At 36.0% G+C, this 24,101-nt stretch overlaps 1 protein-coding gene across 2 annotated transcripts in view; it reads right to left on the bottom strand.

Moving 5' to 3' along the window:
- Nucleotides 1–24,101, bottom strand: part of MCF2 (MCF.2 cell line derived transforming sequence) — a gene marked incomplete at both ends in the record, with an annotated part of 76,683 nt that overhangs the window by 42,334 nt on the left and 10,248 nt on the right. Inside the window, 8 exons of one of the 2 annotated variants that reach the window (XM_080719071.1) lie at nucleotides 47–238; nucleotides 1,224–1,415; nucleotides 5,701–5,820; nucleotides 10,386–10,500; nucleotides 11,169–11,302; nucleotides 13,531–13,680; nucleotides 15,252–15,368; nucleotides 16,397–16,516. In XM_080719071.1, coding sequence (XP_080575197.1) covers nucleotides 47–238; nucleotides 1,224–1,415; nucleotides 5,701–5,820; nucleotides 10,386–10,500; nucleotides 11,169–11,302; nucleotides 13,531–13,680; nucleotides 15,252–15,368; nucleotides 16,397–16,516 — 1,140 coding nt within the window. The remainder of the gene's footprint in view (nucleotides 1–46; nucleotides 239–1,223; nucleotides 1,416–5,700; nucleotides 5,821–10,385; nucleotides 10,501–11,168; nucleotides 11,303–13,530; nucleotides 13,681–15,251; nucleotides 15,369–16,396; nucleotides 16,517–24,101) is intronic. The other variant, XM_080719072.1, reaches the window with a different exon arrangement.

Here is a 24,101-nt window from a genome sequence, read left to right as displayed (position 1 = left end):
TACTCTAATTAGCTTTTATATTTGCTCTCTTAAAAATATCTCTTACCTTGAGTTCAGGAGATAAAACAACATCAAATTCATACTGTAGAGTGTCGGGATCATAATTTATAAATGGCAGAGCCATTTCAAGAAAATTTTCAATGTCTTGAAGGGCTTTCTGGGCATCTTCTTTAGATTGAAACTTGTCTGTTTCCTGATTAGCTAGAAGGCATTCTCCTTCATCACAGCACTGACGGGCCTAGTGAGAAAAATCAAGAAAAAATATAAATGAATAAAGAGGAAATATGTTTGCCATAAAGAAAGCCTCCATCCACCCTACTATTCAAAAATAAAGATATCTGGGTCCTGCTCCCAGAAATTCTGATTTAGCAGCTCTGGGCCATAAGCCAGACATTTATACTTTACAGAGCTCCACAGGTATTGCTGATGCTCAGCCAAAGTTGGGAAGCATTGCATTTATTTCATAACAAGTAATTTATTCCTCAACAGGAATCTGGCCATTTTCTCAACAATAACACTTACGTTGCAAGTTATTTTCCCAACCTCAATAACTGAAATATAAAACTCCTAGCAAAATGTAAAACATAAGATAAATTCATATTGATTGCCAAGAATACATATAAATGTTTCTATCAGAAAAGATATACAGACCAAAATATTTATGTTCAGATATACTATCTATAAGTCATACTCCTAGTTTCTTTCCCATTGCCAAGACTAGATCTATAGGATGATCATTCAGTCACTGTCTAATGAAAAAAGGAGCCAGACTGCCAAGACATGGAAGAATATTTTTCTGCTCAATGTTTATTAGTGCTGTATTATAAGATGTAGAAGGGATTTCAAGCATCAGAAAAATGTCCCCAAGGCTTTTAGGGTTCTGAGTGCAAACTATCACCAGTAGAGGCTTTAGAGACACAATTAAAATAGAATGGAAGCCATCACCACCATGATTTCAAGATTCAAAACAGAGGGCAAAATTTGTATTGTACTGAATCTGCTATCATTACTGCATGTGTAGATAAATTGAAAACTACAATCAAACTCATCTCTTAAGACTTCTTACAGACTTAAATCCAATGCTTTACCAGATTCAGAACCTATAACCCTAAGAAAATAAAAAAATTGTTTCATAAAGCATTAGGACAAAGTATGTCAGGCCAGAAGAACCCAGGAAAAATGCATACTGTTATTCAGAAATGGATCATTTTCCATAATGCTACCTGTTGTAGGAGTTTATGCATTTTGAAGGTCCTGCTGAGCTGTATCCGCTTTGCTTTGATCTCATTAACTAAAATATCAGAAAGGTAACGGAGCTCATTGCATCTCTGGCAGATTAAATCAAGTGCATAATGGTGATTTGCTGCAAGCCTGTGTCCATGTAATATCACAAACCGGGCCTTTGCTAATAGATCCTGATTTTAAGAAAGAAAGAAAACAATGTGTAATGTATGTACATAAAGAAAATAATTAAAGCCAGGCATGGTGGCACATGTCTGTAATTTCAGCCCTTGGGAAGCTGAGATAGGAGGATATCTGGTTTGTGGCCAGCCTGAGCAACATAGCAAGACTTTCAGCAACCTAGTGAGACAGTTTCAAAACAAAAACTAAAATAGGGCTTGGAGTATAGCTCTGAGGTAGAATGTCCCTGGGCTCAATCCCCAGTATCACACACACAAAAAAAAAAAAAAAAAAAAAAAAAAAATTACACCATAATCAAGTTGGTTTCTATCCAGGGATGCAAGAATGGTTCAATACAAGCAAGTCAATAAATATAATAAGGCACATAAATAGAATCAAAGATAAAAATCATAGATCATCTCAATAGACATAGAAGAAATCTTTCATAAAATTCAACATCATTTTCATGATAAAAATCCCAGAATAAATTAGATACAGAAGGATCATATAATAAAAGCTTTGCACAACAAGCCTATAGCCAATATCATATTGAATAGGGAAAAATTGAAAGCATTTCCTCTAAAATCAGAAATGAGTCAAGGCTGCCCACTCTCACGATTCTTATTCAATATAATTTGAAATTTTAACCAGGGTAATCAGTCAAGGAAAAGAAATAAAATGGATATGAATGAGAAAGGAATAAGTAAAAAATCCCTATTTGTAGATCATAAATAAGATTTTATAACTAGAAAACAATAAAGACTCCACCAAAAGATTCTTAGAGCTGGGCGTGGTGGTGCACGCTTGTAATCCCTGTGCTTGGGAGTCTGATACAGGAGGATCACGGGTTCGCAGACAGCCTCAGCTACTTAGTGAGGCCCTCTTTAACTCCGTGAGACCCGGTTTCAAAATAAAGAATAAAAAAAAATGCCCCTGAGGTCCATCCCCAGACCCGCAAAAAAAATTATTCTTAGAACTGATAAACAAATTTAGTGAAGAGTAGGCTACAAAATTAACAAAAAAATCAGTAGATTTTCCTATAAATCAATAATGAAACTTCTGAGAAAAAAATCACTAAAGCATTCTCACTCATAATAACCTAAAAATGTTTTAAATGAAATATGTAGGAATAAAGCTAACCAAGGTGGTGAATGAACTCTAAGATAAAAGTTATGAAGAAATACAGACGAAATGAACTGAAGATGACACTAGAAAAATTAAAAACCACCTATGTAAATGGATTAGGAGAATTAATAGTGTTTAAACAACCATACTATCAAAAGCAATCTGTAGATTCAATGCAATCCCCATGAAAATACCAATGGCATTTTTCACAAAACCATTAGAAAAAAGTCTAAAATTCATATTGAAACACATAAGACCCCGAAATAGCAAACAATTGTGAGCAAAAAGAGCAGTGCTGAAGGCCTGATAATACCTGACTTCAAAATCTACTACAGAGCTTTAGTTACAAAAGCAGAAAGGCACCTACATAAAAGCAGACATGTGGACCAATGGAATAAAGAACCCATAAATAAACCCATGCACCTACAGTCAGTGATTCTCAACAAAGCTGCCCAAAACACACACTGGAGAAAGGAAATCCTCTTTAGCATATGATGCTGAGAAAAAAATCCACATATCAAAGTTTGAAACTAGACCTTTATTCCCCCCAAAATCAACTAAAAGTGGAACGAATAATTGAAGACCTTAATGTAAAAACTGGAATACTGAACCTACTAGAAGAAAACATAGGGGAAACATTCCAAGATACTGGCACAGAAAATTATTTTGTGAATAGCACTCCAAAAGCCCAAGGAAAAAAAAGCAAGAATCAACAAATGGGAGTAAATTAAATTAGAAAGCTTTTGCCCAGAAAAAGAGTCAACAGAGTGAAGAGACAACCTATAAAGTAAGAGAAAATCCTTGCCAGCTATTCATCTGACAAAGGATTAGTATCCAAAATATGCAGGGAACTCAAAAACTTAACAAAATAATAAATAATCCAACCCACATGGGCAAATGCCTGAACAAATACATTTCAAAAGAAGACGTATAAATGGCTAATACATTAAAAATCCTCAACATCTTTTACTTATCAGGGAAATCCAAGTCAAAACCACACTGAAGCCGGAGCAGTATTGCATTCCTGTAACTCCTGTACTCAGACCCTTATAATTTTAGTATTAGGAAGATTGTAAGTTGGAGGTCAGCCTTGCCAGCTTAATGAAACCCTGTTTCAAGTCTTTTATTGGTGCATTGTAGTCATGCATCTTAATAGGGTATAAGATGATAGAGGCATATATGCAAATATCTCTCATTTAGCCCTTCCCCAATTTCCCAGTTTCAGAATTAAAAAAAAAAAAAACTGGGCATGGTGGCACATGCTTGTAATCTCAGTATGGGCAGCTGAGACAGGTAGATCACAGGTTTGAAGGCAGACTCAGCTACTTATTAAGGCCCTCTGCAACTTAGTAAGACCCTGTTTCAAAATAAAGAATAAAAGAAAAAAATAGGGATGGGGATGTAGCTTAGAGGTAGAATGCCCCTTAATTTAATTCCCAGTTATTGCAAAAAATATTTTAATTAAAAGGATATAGCTCAAAGTTAGGATGTCCCTGGATTCAGTCCCCAGAACAAAATAAAAAAAAAAATACATCTTAAAAAGTATGGCCTTGCTTTCACAAACAAGACAAGGAAGCAAAGACAGAGCTTGTTAAGTAGTAAAGCCATCAGCTTCAGCTACTTAGTGGGGCCCTATGCAACTTAGTGAGACCCTGTTTCAAAGTAAAGAATAAAAAAAATAGGCCTGGGGGTACAGCTCAGAGGTAGAATGCTCCAGGTTTAATCCTCAGTGACTGCAAAAAAATTTTAAATAAAAAGATGTAGCTCAGAGGTAGGATTCCCCTGGTTCAATCCCCAGTACAAAATAAAAAGAATACATCTTTAAAAGTATGGCCTTGCTTTCACATAAGAGACAAGGAGGCAAAGATAGAGCTTGTTAAGGAGTAAAGCCATCAGTCCAAGCTTTTAATATAGTAGAAACAATGCCTCATTTGAGTGCTTAACATGTATCTCAAGTGCTATGCAAGTTACTACATATATGCATATATATGTATATGTGTATATATACATATATATCCATCACCACAATCACTATGCAAAGTAGGTCATTTTATTCACAATTTATAGATGAGAACACTGAGACTTAGGAATCAATTTACTCACTGTCACTCAGCTAGAAAGACTAAGTAGACCTGTCTGTGTCGGTGTTTTATTTCAACTGTATATATCATACAGTGGGTATTTAAGGAATTATATTCCTGTATGTTCCCATCACTTCCAAGCACCAAATGACATTCATGATGGACATTTTTCTAGCTTCTCTCAAATGATTTATAATCTTGTTCCAACTGGTGGACTTAAAATCTTTAACAATGCCGGGCATGGTGGCGCACACTAGTAATCCCCCGCGCTTGGGAGGCGGAGACAGGAATATCGCACAGGTTGGAAGCCAGCCTCTCTGCCTTAAGAGACCCTGTTTCCAAATAAAATATCAAAAAGGTCTGGTAGTGAAGCCCAGAGGTAGAAGGGTTCCATCCCCAGTAACACCAAAAAAAAATTCCTAACATTATTCTTGAGGATAAAACTTTGTCATGCCAGGTGTGGTGGCACACACTTGTAACCCCAGAATTTTGAGAGGATGAGACAGGAGGGTTTCAGTTTGTGGACAGTCTCACCTACTTAGGAAGGCCCTCTGTAACTTAATGAGACCCTATTTCAAACTAAAGTATAAAAATAGGGCTGGGCATGTAGCTCAGAAGTAGAATGCCCCTGGGTTACATCCCCAGCACTGCAAAACAAAACAAACAAACAAAATATTTGTCACAATGTGCAGTATCACCTTAGGGCTCCACTGAACAAAACATAAGTTTAAGACCATTATCACTGGGCCATAACAGAATATTGTTATGAAAGATTAAGCATAACAAAGGCTTGTATTATTTAATACCACTGAAACACAAGTGTTAAGCCAGGTGTGGTTGGGTATACCTATGATCCCAGTATTTGGGAAGCTAAGACAGGAGGATCACAGGTTTGAGGTCAGACTCAGCAAGTAGTAAGACTCTCATCAATCTAACCAGACACTGTTTCAAAACAAAAGAATAAAATACCTCAGAGGTAGAATTTCCCTGGGTTCTATATCCAGTATCACACACACACACACACACACACACACACACACACACACACACAAAACCAACATAAACACAGCAAATGTCTGAAACACAATCTTACCTGGGAATTTTCATCTAAGATTTCCAATTTTTTAATTTTCTGTTTTACTTGAGTTATATTCCCTGTTACATCACCCAGCTCTGCTTGTTTATTTAATAGAAGTTCAACTTCACCCACGAGCTAAACACAGAAATAAAAATATTTTTATTAACCATAAAATTTATTAAGTATTCTCCCTTTATGATAAAATTTGGTAGAAAATGCTTTTAACAATGGATACTCAGTATTGGGAGGGAGGAAAAAGGGGAAGGGGGAGCACCAAGTACTGTGTGAAAATATGCCATTGTTAACATGATCCATATTATGATGTGTGACTATAGTGTACCAATAAAAATAAAAATAAAAAAATTTTAAAAGAAAATGCTTTTAAACAGGACTACAACATGGAAAATTACACAGATGGAAAATATTTTGTTTCACTGACAAACATAATCTATTAAAATTGAACCTAGATCATTGGTGTATATCAATGATTTATACAAGGTCATTGTGTGTATATGCAGCCAAACATATGAACATGTATTTGCAAATATGTGTGCATGTACATATGCATATGTGTATGTACATATGCATATGTGTATAAACATACACATATTAACCAGCTCTCTGGTAAATGAATGGTCCTGGAAACAAAGACCATCCTATAGCAATAAATATACTTGGCAACTATATTACTTTTAAATTTTATTAGAGCATTATAATTATATATAACGGCCAGGTGTGGTGGCACAAACCTCTAATCCCAGTACTTGGGAGGCTGAGACTAGATCGCAGGTTTGAGAACAGACTCAGCAACTTAGTGTGACTCTCATCAAACCTAGTGAGACCCCATTTCCAAATAAAAATAAAAATAGGGATGGGGTGTGGCTCAGAGGTAAAATGCCGTTGGAATCTATTCCCAGCACCAAAAATAATAATAATCATTATTATACATAATAGTGGGATTTACTGTTTATACATATTACATATTTATACATATTACACATTTATACATGTATGTAACATAATTTGGTCAATTTGATTCCCCATGGCAAATAGAACTTAATCATTAGCCATTGTTCCTCAGGAAAATGACAGTTTCCAGGGCTGAGGCAGAAAGGTGAAGATAAATTTGGAATATCTCTTCATGCCAGAAAGTTAGGAGGTAATTTTTAAAAAATATCTTGGGACATATATCCGGGTGTGGTGGCATATACATGTAATTGCTGTACTTGGGAGTCTGAGACAAGAGAATCACAGGTTTGCAGCCAACCTCAGCAATTTAGCTAGGCCCTCTGCAACTTAGTAAGACCCTGTTATAAAATAAAAAAATAAAATGGAGCTGCGGGTATAGTTCAGAGGTAGAATGCTCTTGGGTTCTATCCCTAGTACACCCCAAAAATGGGGAGGCATGTCAGAAAATGTAACCAGTTTGAAACACCAAAATAGTTAAGAACAGCAATAGAAACTGGGGATGGTGGCATGCACCTAATCCCAACTACTTAGGAGGCTGAGGCCGAAGAATCATAGGTTCAAGGCCAACCTACACGACTCAGTAAGACCCAGTATCAAAATAAGATAAAAAGGGCTAGGGTGTAGCTCAGTGCTTGTATCATTTGCCTAGCATGTACAAGGCCCTGAGTCAAACCTCTGATGCCACAAAAGAAATTTTAAAAACAAAAACAATAATATATTATAAACCATGAAAACTCTAGGAATCTATGAATCTAATAAATAAAAGTCAAAAATAAGCGCTCTTGCTTCAGCACAAGGCCTATTGTGGATTGGTAAGAGTTAAAAACATCATCATTATGCAGCCACCATAGTAAAGATTAATTCAGGAAAGCATCATCAATTCATACTAAATCTATGGAAAATCCTGATGAGTAGCAAGACAACTGTATCACCTCAAATTTTCTCCCAATATGTTTTCCACTACCAACAGGTGTGGAAACTACCTATACAGTGCAGAAATTCAACACTCTCATTAGTTCACCAAAGTCCACATCAACAATGAGAGGCAGGTAAGTTCATTCACCCCCAGATGTGATACCCTGAAAAGGGCACATCATTTATATAGTATTCTAGTTGGTCAAATGTAGACTAAATATAATCATAAGCAAATTTCAGACAATTTCTAAAAAAAAGAAATTTCATTTCAGAATAAACTACATTCTTCACCATAAGGCAAAGGTTAGCAAGTGTTCTAGATTCAAAGAGACTAAAGAGGCATGACAAGAGCTGAGCATGTTAGCCAGGTGTGATGTGCACACCTGTAATCCCAGTTCTTGAGAGTCTGAAAGAGGAGGACTGTGGATTCAATGACAGCCTTAGCAACTTGGCGAGACTCTCAGAAACCTAAAGACCCTGTTTCAAGTCAAAACAGTAAAAGAAAAAAGGGCTGAGGCTGTAGCTCAGAGGTAGAATTCCCCTGGGTTCAATTCCCATTACCACCAAAAAAAAAAAAATTATGTAACACTGAACCCTAGGTTAGATCCTATATGTAAAAAAATGAAATAAAGAACATTATTGGGTCAATTGACAAAATGAGGATATTGCTGATGAATTGCATTGTCCTTAAATACACTGAATTTTATAAATGCATGATGGATATGTAAGAGAATACTATTATTATTAGAAAAACTGAAGTATTTATGAGGAAAGGGATATAATGTATGCAACTTATTCCCAAATAGATCAGAAAAATGTTGTCAGAAAATGCATTATACACTATATATACATATATACATATATATATGAACAAAGGTATAGAAAAATAAAGCAAATAGGACAAAAATATTATTAATAATTTAATCAGGAGAAAAAATATATGGGTATTCTTACATTTTTTTACGTTTGCAACTTTTCTGTCAGTTTGAATTTCCAAGTAAGTTTTATTAAAAAATAGTCTCTTGCTGGGAATGGTGTGTAAGCTTGTAATCCCAGTACTTGGGAGGCTGAGACAGGAGGATCACAGGTTTGTAGCCAGCCTCAGCAACTTAGTGAGGCCCTTCAAAACTCAGTGAGACCCTACTTCAAACTAAATAATAAAATAGGACTGGGGGTATTTCTTGGATGTAGAATGCCCCTGGGTTCAAGCCCCAGTACCACACACAAAAAGGTAGCCTTTTAAATACATAAAATTTATCTGCATGTCACTATTAGATACAGACTATGTCAATAAGATGTAATATAAGGCAAACAAGAATGACTAGACTACTTAGGTGAAGAAACAACATAGCCATGGAACAAGAATTTAGTATGGATGCAAATTCACATATAAGAAGATGTGTGATTTATATGTTCAGGAAAGTGCTATTTTGTGAGGATTGAATTGAGAAAGGAAGAAAGAAACAAACACTTGGAAGGATCAAGAGCTATTTGTTTTTTCTTTATTTTACTTTGTTTTGTTGTGGCAAAGTAGATTGAACCCAGCAGCATTCTACCTCTGAACTACATCCCAGACCTATTTTACTTTCTTTTATTATTTTATTTCACTTCATTTAATTTCATGTATTTTGAAACAGAGTCGTGTTAAGTTGCTGAGAGCCTCACTAAGTTACTGAGACTGATTGTGAACCTGTGATCCTAATGTCTTAACCTCCCAACTTACTAGAATTTCAATTGTGCTCTATCATGCCCAGCTGACCAAGAGCAATTTGAACTATTCTTTCCTTAAGGAAGGTCTCCTGGAGAACATAGCAACACTGTTTGAGGAAAAGGAGGAAAAAGGCTGGTAGGAATGAGCCCTGTGTCCAAAATGTTGTGCTCCTCTAAAAATCCTAATTGATATAAAACAGGTAAATACCAAGCAAGTAAGACATTCATGGGGAGAAAACAAACTGGACACAGGAAAAGGAGAAAATAAATTATTTTCCTTAGTACACCAGTTTGAGTACTATGCCCATGAGGAGCTTTGGCAGGACTGCAACCAAAATGGCAGAAACAAAAGCCATGTGCATTGACCACCTGTAATGGACTACCCAGAAGGGTCAACCTGGAATATACTTCTAACCTTTTAAATAATGTATTACTCAACATGATTTATTTTAACTGTCAGGTTTCTCATAGAAATGAATTTATTTACATTCCTAGATCTGAAAAAATATTAGATCATAAGGTCAACATAGAGTTATAGTATTTAAAGACGAAGAAGGAAGCAGGCATTATATCCTTGGAAAGCTATCCTATAGCCTGAAGTAGTTTATATTTAAAACAACTTTGAATAACAAACCTCAAAGTGGAGGGAAACTTTGTTCTTGTTGTACATGTTGGCACCTAAGGGGTTTTTTGTTGGAAGTGAAGGAGAAGTCTTAGAATTTTAGTAGTTATTAGAATTTACTAGAATTGAAATCAAAGCTAGCTGGGCGTGGTGGCGCATGTTTGTAATCCCAGTATTTGGGAAGCTGAGACAGAAGGATTGCAGGTTCGCTACCATCCTCAGCTATTTAATGAGGCACTCCACAACTTGGTGAGACCTTGTTTCCAAATAAAGAATAAAAAATAGGGCTGAAGTATACCTTGTAGGTAGAATGTCTCTGGGCTCAATCCCCCAGTACTGTATTAAAAGAAAAAGCTCACTTAGACATGCCTCATGTTTTCTTCTCTTTCTAGATAGATCTGGACATTTTGCAAGACTGGATTTCTGATGCTCAAGAAGAAACTCTAGTATAACAAAAATGAATGTGTTAAATATTTTAGCTAACCTCTTGAAAATCTTGCTCAAACTTCCATAGTTGCAGATACTGCTCCATCTTTAACTGGTGTTTTTCCCAAAATCCATCAAAAGCTGTTTCCATATCATGTACTTGAGCCAGCAATCTAAACAAAGAAAAGTCAAAGAAATCCTTTAAAACAACCACCCGTGTTTCAGATATGTAAAGAAAACTAATCTCCCCATCCAGAATTGCAGGTATATTTGGGAGGCTGAGAAGAGAGGATCAGATTCAAGATCAGTCTCAGCAACTTGTAGAGACTCTCAATAGCCTAATAAGATCGTTTCAAAAAATAAAAGTTAAAAAGGGCTAGGAGTGTGGCTGGTATGTAGAATGTTCCTAGTCCAATCCCCAGTAGCATAAGAGGCATGGCAGTACATGCCTGTGATTCCAATACTTGGGTAGCTGAGACAGGAAGACTGCAGGTTCAAGGTCAGCCTCAAGAATGTAACAAGACTGTTTCAAAACCAAAAAAAAGCAGAGGAGACTAGAGGAATAGCTAAGAGGTAGAATGCTCCTGGATTCAATCCCCAGTACCAAAACAAAAAATAATTACAGGCAAATCCATAGTCTGTGGCACTTGGTTCAGGTAGAGACAACCAATTCCCACAGAACTTAATTCTGCAATCAAAACAACCTCTGTGGGACACCCCTGGCAAGAAGTTCTTAGATTTCCAGAAATACCTGCACAGTTAACAAACTGCAGCAAAAATGTAGAATTCATTTTGGAAAGCATAACACAAGTAAACTCTAAATCAAAAAGGGAGTACTCACTTATTAATAGTTTGCCAGTCGCCACTTATTTGGTGCCGACATTCAAGACTTGAACTGACAGTTTCTCCGGTTTCAGGCACTTCAAGATTTGTTAGCAGAATTTTTCCTTCTTTGGTTACTGCAGTAATATCATTCTGTACAAAGGTACAACAGCATGCACCAACCAATTAGTAATCTACCTTGAGGAACCCAAAGAAATGATAGTACATACCTATGGCACGCAGAATGGAGAGGCCAGCACTAGCACAGCTTTTGCTAGCACAGCTGTATAAAAAAAAAAGGAATATTTCAAGCTGGGTGAGGCAGCACATGTCTGTAATTTCAGGACTTGGGAAGCTGAGACAGGAGGATCGCGGGTTCAGGGAAAACCTCAGCAACATGATGAATTTTCAGCAATTTAGTGAGGCCCTATTTCAAAATTAAAAATAGAAAGGCCTGAGGCTGAAGCTCAGAGGTAGAATATCCCTGAGTCTAATCCCCAGGATCACAAAAAATTAAGGAATATTTCAATACCAAAGAATCCCAAAGTGCTGATTATCCAAGAAGCCCCTGTCTTAGAGAATGATGTTGCAATTACTGTTCTATGAAATCATCATAGGCAGATATGGCCATATGATATGTTACTGGTAGCATTTTTTTTTCTATTCCATTCTATAATGTGATTATAAAGCAGCAATGGCACAATAAAGCCTACCACGCTAGAGAGTATTGTTACAAATAATAATTAATGTATGCTCAGAGACAATTGTGTAATACCTTTCTTATAAAACTTTAATTATTATCAATTACTTCCTGCATTAACTCTTCTTTGACTTCACATTTGAAAATTAGTCTAAAAACATAGATTTTCTTTAGACATCTAAGAATGACCTAGCATGCATTGGGCCCTGGACTGAATCCCTAGCATAGCAAAGAAAAATGCTACTAATATTTATGAAGTGCCAACTATATACCCAGCACTGGTATACATATATCACATATTTTACCACATTTCATCTTCAAAACAGCCGTGCACAAGACATGCATGAATGCATCCTCATCATTATGATCATCAAATTATACATATTAGGGATCTGAAATCCAAAGAGGAGAGTATGCCAATGACCTAATATCACACAGTTTGAGAAATAGTTGAACACTATTGGCCTGTTGGGCATGGTGGTGCATGCCTATAATCTCATTACTTGGGAAGCTGAGATGGAAAGGTTACAGGTTTGAGGCCAGCCCCAACAATTTAGTGAGACCCTGTTTCCAAATAAAAAATAAAATAGGGCTGGGATAAGCTTAAAGTTAGAATGCCCCTGGGTTCACTCTCTAGTACCATACTCACACAAAAAAAAGATTCCTTTCCTTGGACAGAATTTTAGATCATGTTTCAAACATTCACAGTCTCTCTCCCCTCTTCTTAATTGAAACATATGACCTCCAAGTGGAGTTCGAGTCTGTCAGTGCCCTCAGCATTACTGTTATCATTTGATGGAAATGAATAAGACATAAGTGCTTGGTTCTTGTTAAGATTTCTCTTTAACTATTTGAGGTAAATGACTCTACAAATACTTTCTTATTATTAAAATTGCACTTCCTAATCCTTCACAATCCAACATTCCAGACGCAAAAGGACCACTCCGGGTCTAGTATACAGGGAATATCAAGCCATGGGACTCTGGAAAATAGAGTTTGTCATCCGCTGAGCACTGCTGGCCTTGGTCACAAGACTCAGTCATGGCAGAGATGGAATAAAAAAAATCAAGCTTCTTGACTTCTCCTGTGTTCTTTTTTCCATTTCACACTGTATCTGTGGTGGGGGTTTAAACAGAACACCTTTCCAACTTTTTACTCTTGCCCTTGCTTTCTAAATGAGAGGGCCTTTCCACAAAATAAAAAGTATGATTACAAAATGGCACATTTCTTATACTGGAGGATTTATAAGATACTCTATTTTCAAATAACTAGTTTCTCAAGACAATGTAGCATTTACAAAAGAGACTCTTAGATATGACATAACTGGTATATTCTTTTTCTGAAAAATACTACTCTTTATACATTTTAATATAATATAAAAATATCATTTATCCTTATTTATTTTTGCTATACTAGAAACTGAACCCAGAAGCATTCTACCTCCAGGCTACACCCCAGCCCTATTTTATTCTTTGTTTTGAAGCAGGGTCTCACTAAGTTGTGGAGGGCTTCACTAAGTAGCTGAGGCTGGCCATAAACCTGATATCCTTCTGTTTCAGCCTCCCAAGTACTGGGGTTCCAAGCATGCACCACCTCACGGGTTTATCCTCTTTTACAAACCACTTTCTTGAAAAAAGAAAGACTATACAAAACTTTTGTTTGTCCACTCTATCAGACATACCTTCAACAAATGATACCTTTCAGTACGAATTGCCAGAATTTCTTCTATTGAAGAAATATCATCTGGTAGTTCTGTCTCAGCCAGTTCAGTTCCAAAGGACTGTAACATCTGAGCCATTTCTTTCACTGTCAGGGCAAAATTTTCGATAGCCTGCAAAGAGCCAGTGATTCTTTTATGGAAATTCTGTTGACATATTAAAACCTGGATTAGTAATTATATTTTACTTTTTTGGGTGTAACAGCAAATATATATGAAATAGAACTCTCTTCTGATATGGAAACTTCACATTACCCTTGACAATCAATTCTAACTTTGTGTCTAAGCCTCTAAGAAACTAAAAAAAGGTTAAGATTCTTCTGAATGTCTTTTATCTAAATTTCTGGACTTTTTTCTAAAACAGTAATGAAAACTATTTCTTGGGGCTAAAGACTAACTCAGAAGCAGAGCACATGTCTGGCAGCATGTAGCCCTCGTTCCATCATGAGCGCCAGCAATAAAAAAAAAAAAACTCTTAAGGATGGTATATACTAAATAATTTCTTTGATGCCTTTGGAAATCACAGTGCTTTCCTTGTTCTATCAAACTGTGCAGTAGATAAAAGTGCTTTATAACAATTTACTTCTGAGGAGAGATGAGAATAGCAAAGCCACTTTATATTTGTGTATTATCATTTATAAAAACAAGGTAATGGCCTTAGGAAATGGGGAAACAATTTATCACATTTCAAGTACTGTTGAAGATCTGAAATTGTCATTGAAAAGGTTCTATTGCCCTAAAATGGCAGGTAAAGTTGTGTGATTTTGTTTCTAAAATCAGTTCCTCATAGAAAAATGAACAAACTGTAGAGATCATGTGAACCATCTGTTTACCATGCAGCTCAAAGTATCAATTCTTTTATTTGGTAAAGGCTTGACTGATATTGTTGTTTTGACAATACACTTTCATATGAATGAATGGGTGAAAAAAATGTTAAATGAATTGTTGGATGAAGAATAGGGATGAAGAAGATGCAACCCTGATTTAATGAAACATCATTATTTCTTCAGAAGAATTCCCATATCTCTGGTATATTGTCAATTTATTAAAACACAGACTCCCACATGGCAGGCACAGGGCCCTTACCTATTTGTAAATCTAAAATAGGACTTTGCTACAAATCTAATTACCTCAGGAGCATCACTAGTATAATGAGATTAATAATATATCTTGTACCTACTGAGGGTTTGTCATGTGGTAGGCACTAAGCCAATCATTTTGCATTAGTTGTGCCATTTATTCTTCCCCAAGAGCCCTAGGAATTTTGGTATTATTGTTTCCATTTTATAGTTGGAAAAACTAAGACTCAGAGAAGTTATGTATATTGTCCGATGCCTTACATCTAAAAGGTAGTAGTGCCAAGATTTAAACCCAAACCCTTTGTTTCTTCAAGTTATTACATGGCCAGAGGAAAGGATGAGCAGAGTATGCTCTCCTTATTCCATAGGCCTCTCCTCCAACTGCCATCCTCAGTGACTCTTCATTATTTCTAGATATTTCCTAAGAAAGAAAATCAAGATGTTGAAATATATATATATATATATATATATATATATATATATATATATATATATATATAGTAGGAGCCCAAAAATCTGTTTTTCCCAAATTGGAAAAATCTCTAGAACTAGGTTTAAAGGCTAAAATAAACTATAGGCTCTACAGTAATGGCAAAAGCAACATACATTTCTGAAGATGATCCATTCACTGTGGCAGTACTGCAAGGTGCCGCCTAACTCAGGGGTTAATTGCTTGTCATCAATGTATGTCAGCAAATCACTAACTGAGCTCAGCATAACAACCTATATAAATAAGCAAGAAAGATACTGTTAACTGTCCTTCATGACATCCCTGCAGGAAACTATAAAATTAACTTTAGCACACATTTAGCACAAAGTTATCTTATATAAATGGTTCTAACAGTCCTCTCTTACACATGTCCACACTGGTATGCATTACCTTCTTCAGGTAATAACAATTTTTATTTTAAAAACATTTCTTGGCAAAGCAAAATTAACCTCCACAGAAACCAACACACCTAAATTTCCTACATCTAAAAATTTTAATTTGTAATGACTGAGCTTGTGAAAAAAAATGCTATGTGAACAACAAAGTAAAAAGTATGTTGTAAGTTATAATTTATAGGGGGGAATGATCTTTCCTAAAGTTGCATCAAAATTTATGAGCACTCAATTCCAAACAATAAAAACTCATAAAATATCTTTTCAAAATAAAGAAAATGGTACTCTGAACTAGTTCAGAATGTGAGTTCATGAGAGTTCAAATACATAAAACACACACTTATTTTTACTAAAAAGAAAAGTTCCTGATTATACACACACGTACATTCATACATTCATATACATACACATTTATAACATATAACATATATTTTCAAAGGAAATTTTTTATATAAATTGCATTTTCTTTTTTTCTTTTTTTCTTTTTTTTTTTTTTTTGGTGATACTGGGGTTCCTGGAAGCCCTTCTACTTCTGGGCTTCTCTCCCAGACCTATTTTATACTATTTTTTATTTTTTGGAAACAGGGTCTCTTTAGCCAGCGCGGCTAGCTTCGAACCTGCACGATCCTCCTGTCTCTGCCTCCCAAGCGCGGGGATTACAAGCGTGCGCCACCACGCCCAGCAACATTTTCTATTCCTTCTTTTTCACAGTAGAAGCAGGAAAGCTTCTCGGCACTTCAAACTGACATTTTTTTAAAGAAAAATTTTTTTCTTTTATTGGAAATGCTATGCGAGCACATGTAAAACAGACAGCATGGTTCAAAGTCTTCATGAGAATTAAAGGGACAAAACAATCAATAGAGTCTTACTGGTAATTTGAGCATGAAATCCTCCTGACTAAATCGAAATCCAATGTCTGTGAAAGTTCGTTGAAGAAAACTCGTAGGACGTAAAACCAAAACTAAGTGTAAGCTCCCAGGGAAAGAAGCCTGCAGAAAGAAGGGGCAAAACAAAGAGAAAATTGGCAGAATGAGCATTCAACTGAGCACGTCAGAAAAGATGTACTAGAGGAAAATAAACTTTAAAGTCATAAAACAAGTTAAAGGCCAACACTTAAAAAAGAGATATGATAAAATCTAAAATCACGAAAATAGAAATAAAAATAATGTAAGGTTATCAGTCCAGATCCTTGTAATGTTCCTGGTAGGGAATTTTCTCACACTAGAGAAGTAGATCACAGTAACACAATTTTAGTCTCTCAAGCTTCATTTTGAAGTTAGTTTCATTATTACTTATTTATTTATTTATTTATTTATTTATTTATTTATTTGGTGGTACTGGGGTTCCTGGAAGCCCTTCTACCTCTGGGCTACACTCCTGGACATATTTTATATTTTTGAAACAGGGTCTCTTAAACCAGCGTGGCTGGCTACAAACCTGCGCCATCCTCCTGTCTCCGCCTCCCAAGCGCGGGTATTACAAGCGTGCGCCACCACGCCCGGCTCATTTTTATTTTTATTTTTTTTCCCATGGATATTTATTTATTTATTTATTTATTTTATTTTTTATTGGTGCAATGTATTCATACATCACAGTGGTATAAAGAAAATACTTTTGTAGACATACATGCACATATCGCCCAGTTAGCCCCTACCCAATCCCCACCCCATTCCCTCCCCATCCCTCCTTCCCATGCTTGGCTTAGTGGTTGACATCTAGTATTATAGCAATTTATCCAATATTAACATTGATAATCTCACATAACAGTTTCATTTGTCTGGTACCAAGCTTTTGATGACTTAAGGATAACATTTCAATATTTCTTTTTGCTTTTTTTCTTACCAGAGAATATTTTTTCTTTTTTTTTTTTAGGTGAAACTATCATACATTTATTTATTTATTTTTCAGAAAAAATCTATCCTGATATGGAATATGAACTCTAGATACCCAAAACAATCTCGAAGAAGAACAAAGCTAGAAGATGTATATTTTCTGATTTCAAACCATATAAAGCTACAATAATTGAAACAGTGTAGTACTGTTCTAAAGGCAGATATATAAACCATTTGAGTTAAGAAAAAGCCTAGAGATAAATTCTTCCATACATTGTCAAGTTATTTTTGACAAGGTTTCCATGAACCTTTGGTGGAGGAAATACTAGTCTTTTAACTAAATATTGTTGAAAAATAATAATACATGAAAAAGAATAGAATTGAACCCTTACCTAACACATATACAAATATTAACTCAAAATAGATAAAAGACCTAAATATAAATCTTAATACTATAAACTTTTAGAAGAAAATCTGGGTCATAAAACCTCCCAACATTGAAATTGGCAATGATTTTTTGGATATGATTTCAATGGCACAGGCAACAAAAGGGTAAATAAACTCCCTAAAAAATAAAAAAAAATATTGTATATCCAAAGACAATGTAAACAGATTTAAAAGTTACTGATCCTCTTCTAAGAGTTCTTCCTATGACCCATTTCTCCCTAGCTCTCACATATTAGGGAAAGCATCTGATTTCTTATTTTTTGTGACTGATTATTTTTATTTTTAATTGACACACAGACTTTGTACTTACTTATATGGTTCAGTATTATAATTTGATAAATGTATACAATATATAATGATCAAATAGGGTAATTATCAATTCCATCTCTTCAAATACTACCATTGCTATATGTTAGAAACCTTTAAACTCCTCTTTTTAGTTATTTTGAAATGCACAATAAATTAGTGTAGATTGTAGTTACCTTACTGTGCTATAAAAATCAGACCTATTTTCCCTTCTCTAACTATATTTTGATACTATTCAACCTCCCTGTATTCCTCTTTCTTCCTCCTATTCCAAGCCTTTAGTGACCTCTATTCTATTTTCTATTTCTATCTGATCAACTCTTCTAGTTTCCACCAATGTTAGAATATATAGTATTGAATTTTCTGTGCCTGGCTTATTTAAATTACAATCATGTCCTCTACTTTTATCTATATTGATGAAAATGACAGGATTTCATCTTCCTATGGCAGGATGATTTGCCACTGTGTATATATACATTTTTTCAATTCAACCATTGATGGACATCTTATTTGATTCTATATCTTGGTTACTGTTGATATTGCTGAGAAAACATGGACATGCAGGTTATCTCTTTGATATGATCATTTTAATTCCTTTGGCAATATATGCAGAAGTAAAATTTGTGGATCATATGATAGTTCTGTTTTCATATTGTTTTCCATAATAGCTGTACTAATTTACATCCCCACTAAAAGTACATGAGCTCCTTTTTAGCTGGGCGTGATGGTGCTGGCTTTTTTGTTTTCAGTACTGAAGATGGAACCCAGGGGCATTCTACCTCTGAGCAACACTCCCAGCCCTAATTTTTTATTCTTTGAAACAGGGTCTCACTGAGTTGCAAGGGGCTCACTAAGTAGCTGAGGCTGTCTGCAAACCATGATCCTCCAGTCTCTGCCTCCCGAATGCTGGGATTAAGAGTGTGGACCACCACACCCCGCACTAACATTGTTTTAAAAGCTGAGGAATCACTGGTGAACTAGAATGTGATTCTGATCCAGGTAATTTTTCTTTCTACATCAAGACCATTTTGACCTTCCTATCCCTATGAAATTTTGTGAAACCATTTCCTCTTGTATATTATTAGCTTATTTTTGGTGCTAGAAATTGAACCTAGGGATATTCTTAGTCCGAGCTACACCCCGAATTGATTTAACTGTTTTTATTTTGACATAGGGTCTCATTAATTGCTGAGGATCTCACTCAGTTGCTGAGGGTGGCCTCAAACCTGTGATCTTCCTATCTTAGCCTCTCAAATACTGGGATTATAGATCTGTGCCAGCACACCAAGCTTGTATATTATTTTAGTTCATTTTTCATTCATTAACTTCATACTATGAGTTACCAATTACTAATGGACTATGCTATTAGACTCATTTTCTCACAAGTTGAATAGAAATATTTGTGTCCCTTCAATGCTTAGCAGTGCTTGGTAATATTTCATTTAAGTACATGAAATGGACACATAGTAGATGTTAAGTTAGTGTTCCTTGGATGAAAATAAAAATATGACTCTATTAATTTACTTTTCTTCCATTGTTTAATGTAGCTACACAGTATTTCAGGTCTCTGCTGAGAACTTCTCTAAGTTGCTGAGGCTAGCCATGAAACTATGATCCTCCTGTCTCAGTCTCCCAAGTATTGGGATGACAGGAACGCATCACCAAGCCTGACATAAATTTCTACTTGATGCAAAGTATTTTGCCATCATTATCATAATCAGGTCTTACTCTTTTCCAAATAAAATAAAGCTCAGATATTTTAAGCATAACTTCCCGTAGCTGTAGTAGTCTTAAATTGCACCTAAGTCTCTGATCTTAATGACTTAACCACCCCACCCCTTTCTTTTTTCAACAAAGAGTTTTTATTCAAATCAGGCATTCCAACAAACATTCTTACCGTGCACCCCTTGCAGTATAAAAAAATAGGCTCGCCTTGAACTGGCGATTCTCTTGTCTCAGCCTCCCAAGTACTGTTAGTACAAGTACATGCCACCATCGTGGCTCTGAAACTATTTAAAATAATTTAAAATCACCAAGTCTGGTGGCACACTTCCCTGCTAAAAACACCTTTTTTTGGTGGTGGTGGTGGTGGTACTGGAGATTGAGCCCAGGGACATTCTACCTCCAACCTATACCCCCAGCCCTTTTATTTATTTATTTATTTATTTATTTATTTATTTACTTATTTTTGCAGTACTGGGGATGGAACCCAGGGGCATTCTACTTTGAGTTACACCCCCAGCCCTATATTTTATTCTTTATTTTGAAGCAGGGTCTCGCTGAGTTGCAAAGGGACTCACTACGTAGCTGAGGCTTTCCGCAAACTGCAATCCTCTGGTCTCAGCCTCCCAAATGCGGGATTAAGAGTGTGTGCCACCACACCCAGCTCTTTTTTTTTAAATAAATTTTAATTGGTGCATTGTAGACATACATCTTAATGGGATTTAAAAAAAAAAAACTTGTGGAGATATACACGCACACATCACCCAATTAACCCCTACCCAATCCCTAACCCTTCCCTCCCCCTCCCTCCTTCCCATGCTTGGTTTTCTGATTAACTTTGATATTTTTTTTTCTTCCATATATGGTCAAGTTATTTTTGACAGGTTTCCAAGAACATTTGGTGAAGAAAATAATAATCTTTTCACTAAATATTGTTGAAAAATAACTACATGAAAAAGAATAAAATTGGGCCCTTACCTAACACCATATACAAATATTAACTCAAAATAGATAAAAGACCTAAATGTTAATCTTAAGACTATAAACTTTTAGAAGAAAACCTGGGTCATAAACCTTTACAACATTGAAATTGGCAGTGATTTCTTGGATATGATTCCAAAGGCACAGGCAACAAAAGAATAAACAAACTTCATAAAAATAGAAAAATATTGTACATCCAAAGATGATGTAAACAGAATTAAAAGTTACTAACAGAATGGGATAAAATATTTCCAAATACTATATCTGAAAGTATATTAACTACCCCACCTCTTGTACACATTCCAGACAAGAAATCTGGAGGAAAGTGATGCTGAGAGATAAAGGAAGATGGTGTTGAAAAGATACCCAGGAACCAGGAAAGAGCCTGAACTTTTGCCTAGAGGTGAAGGGAGTCCCTAGGAGGATTGTAGCAGAACAAAATGGTCAGATTTCCAATTTATTTTATTTTATTGAAGTTCTGGGGCATGGACCCAGAACCCTGGGCAAACATTCTACCACTGAGCTATATCCACAGCCTGCTCCAATTTGTACTTTAGAAAGATCACTTTGACTTTTGAGTAAAGACTGGATTTGGATGAGAGAAGAAGCAGACAGATGAACCAGGAGACTGGTACAAGGATTCTGGGCCAGAGCAAAAAGAACAGAAATACGGGTAGTATTTAGAAGGTACAATCAATAAGACATAATGATTAGATGTGTTTGATAAGAAAGAAGGGACTCAACCAAATCAATATTGAGATTTAAGGCTTGAGTTAATGGGTGAATGGTACAACCCCCACTGATAGGAAACATAAGTAGGTCTTAAGGAGGAAAACAACATTTTGGTTCCCCTTATGTGTTGCGTTGGAAGAGTCAGCAGGATATCCATCACACAGCTGTATGTGCAAGTAAGTCAGAAATGAAGTCTAAGCTGAAAATGTAGTAAGGAGTCATAAGCTCCAAAAGAAAATATTAAAGCATAAAAAGTAAAATATGCCAGGCATGGTGGCACACACTTGTAAATCCTTGCACTTGGGAGGCGGAGACAGGAGGATCGCGCAGGTTCCAACCCAGCCATCCTGGCTTAAGAGACTCTGTTTCCAAATAAAAAATACAAAAATGGGTCTGGGAGTATAGCCTAGAGGTAGAAGGGTTCCATCCCCAGTACCATCAAAAAAAAAAAAAAAGCAAAATCTATTCAGCCATAGTGGTGCATGTCAATAATCTTAGTATTGGGGAAGCTGAGACAAGAGGATCACAGGTTTGAGACCAGATTCAGAAACTTAGCAAAATGCTCAACCACCTGGAAAGACTCTGTTTCAAAACAGAAAATAAAAAGTGTAGGGTGTATTATAACACGAATAGAGAAAAAGCTATCAAAAATGTGTTTCACACACTCAAATTCAGGCATGCTGCAATACTAGCAATTGAACAAAGCTATAAAACAAAATTAATAAGATATTATAAGGAAAAAGAGTTTATGGAAACTCTTTGTATTTCCTGCTCAATTTTGTTGTGAACTTAAAACTACTCTAAAAATAGTCTGTTAAAAGGAAAGAATAACTTGTATTGAAATGTAAAAAGACCTAGACTCTTGGAGAAACCTAGATTTTGACTGAGGATTTGAAAATTTCAGTTTGAGATGGGAATTAGAGCTAGTTGTCAAAAGTGAACTGAATGTGATGGTTATACGTAGATAAATGAAGTGAGCATAAAATTATAAATTAAACATTGGGACAGTTGTGCAAGCCACAATTCCCCTAGATGGCCATGTCTCTCCCTTCATTTGAGAAGCTACTCCCCCACCTATTTTCTAAACTTTGACTCCAAATGAGAATGTTCTTCTACACAACACAACCCTTCCAGCACACAATGAAAATTGGATATAAGCAGGAGCACATCCTGTCGAGGACTTTTCAAACTAATGCTAATGTAAGGGAACATGGACAACATCCTTTCAGAACCATTACCCATTCTGCTGGAGGGAACTCATTTCAAGGCAACATTTATATGGAAGCAGAGGTAAGTGAGGTTTCCAGTAATGTAAACCCTGTACTCAATTACATACAAAAGTTCTATTTTATGTTAAGCATAATATATATCTCCCACAGTAATTGTAGGAATAAAAAATGAATAGAAAGGCACTTTGTAAACACTAAGAAATACATGAGATAGTTTTTTGCTGTTGTTTCATTAGGGGTTAAACCCAGGGGCATTCTACCTCTGAGCTATACCCCAGCCCTTTTGTTTTTGTTTTTGAAACAGGGTCATGCTAAGTTGTCAAGGGTCTTACTAAGTTGTCAAGGCTGGCCTGGAACCTGCAATGCATTTGTTTCAGCTTCCCAATTACTGGGCTTACAGGTGCGCACCATGTCACCCAGCCAACTTTTTAAAAATTTACCTTGTTGTCTTGGACCTAAAGTCAAGCAAGCTTTGGTAGGAGACTTCAGAATATGGACAAAGGCTTGCTGAGTAGGAGAACCTGGCAAAGAATTGTGGGAACTCTGGGTCTATTTTTAGGTTGAAAGCACTGATTCTATTTCTAGTTCATTCATTCTGGGTGTGTTAAGCCTTTCCTTTTCCCTCTCTTGGCTATATATAAATTATCAGTATACTTATACTTACCTACCTTAAAAAACAGCTTATTGTTCACTTTTATTATTTATTTATTTTTGTGGTACTGGGGGTGGAACCCAGAGGCTTTCTACCTCCGGGTTATACTCCCAGCCCTATTTTATGTTTTATTTTGAAACAGGGTCTCACTAAGTTGCTGAGAGCCTCACTAAGTAGCTGAGGCTGGCTTCAAATCTGCGTGATCCTCCTGTCTCAGCCTCCCAAGCGCAGGGATTACAAGCATGCGTCACCACGCCCGGCTATTGTTCACTTTTAAATGAACTTGAAAGCAGCATATGTTTGCCAATATTGAAAGCAAAATTACTTTTATTCTTTCAGGGATTCTAGGTTGATCTGGTTTCACTGTCTTTTTCTCTTTTTCACCTTCCTTAATTTCATATTCTCTGATATTATACTTTAGGGATTCTCAGAAGCAAGATCCTAAGGCTGACCAACATCAAGCCCATTATACTCATCCACTACAAAACTGTGGGGTAGGACAGGAGGGAGAGAATACTTTGGGAATAGTGAAGGCTGTGTGGCAATTATTTCCTGAGGAAGATCCTGGCATTATCCTGCCATTCCTAGGAAAACAAGTCTGTCCTGGGACCAAGATCCAAGAACAGCTGATCACACAACAAGAAACAAAATATAAAGGAAAGACAAGCAAAAG

The sequence above is a fragment of the Muscardinus avellanarius genome (genome assembly GCF_963383645.1).
Source record: "Muscardinus avellanarius genome assembly, chromosome: X".
NCBI classification, from domain to species: domain Eukaryota; kingdom Metazoa; phylum Chordata; class Mammalia; order Rodentia; family Gliridae; genus Muscardinus; species Muscardinus avellanarius.
Note: the sequence above shows the minus strand (reverse complement) of the source record. Positions and strands in the feature narration are given on the sequence as shown.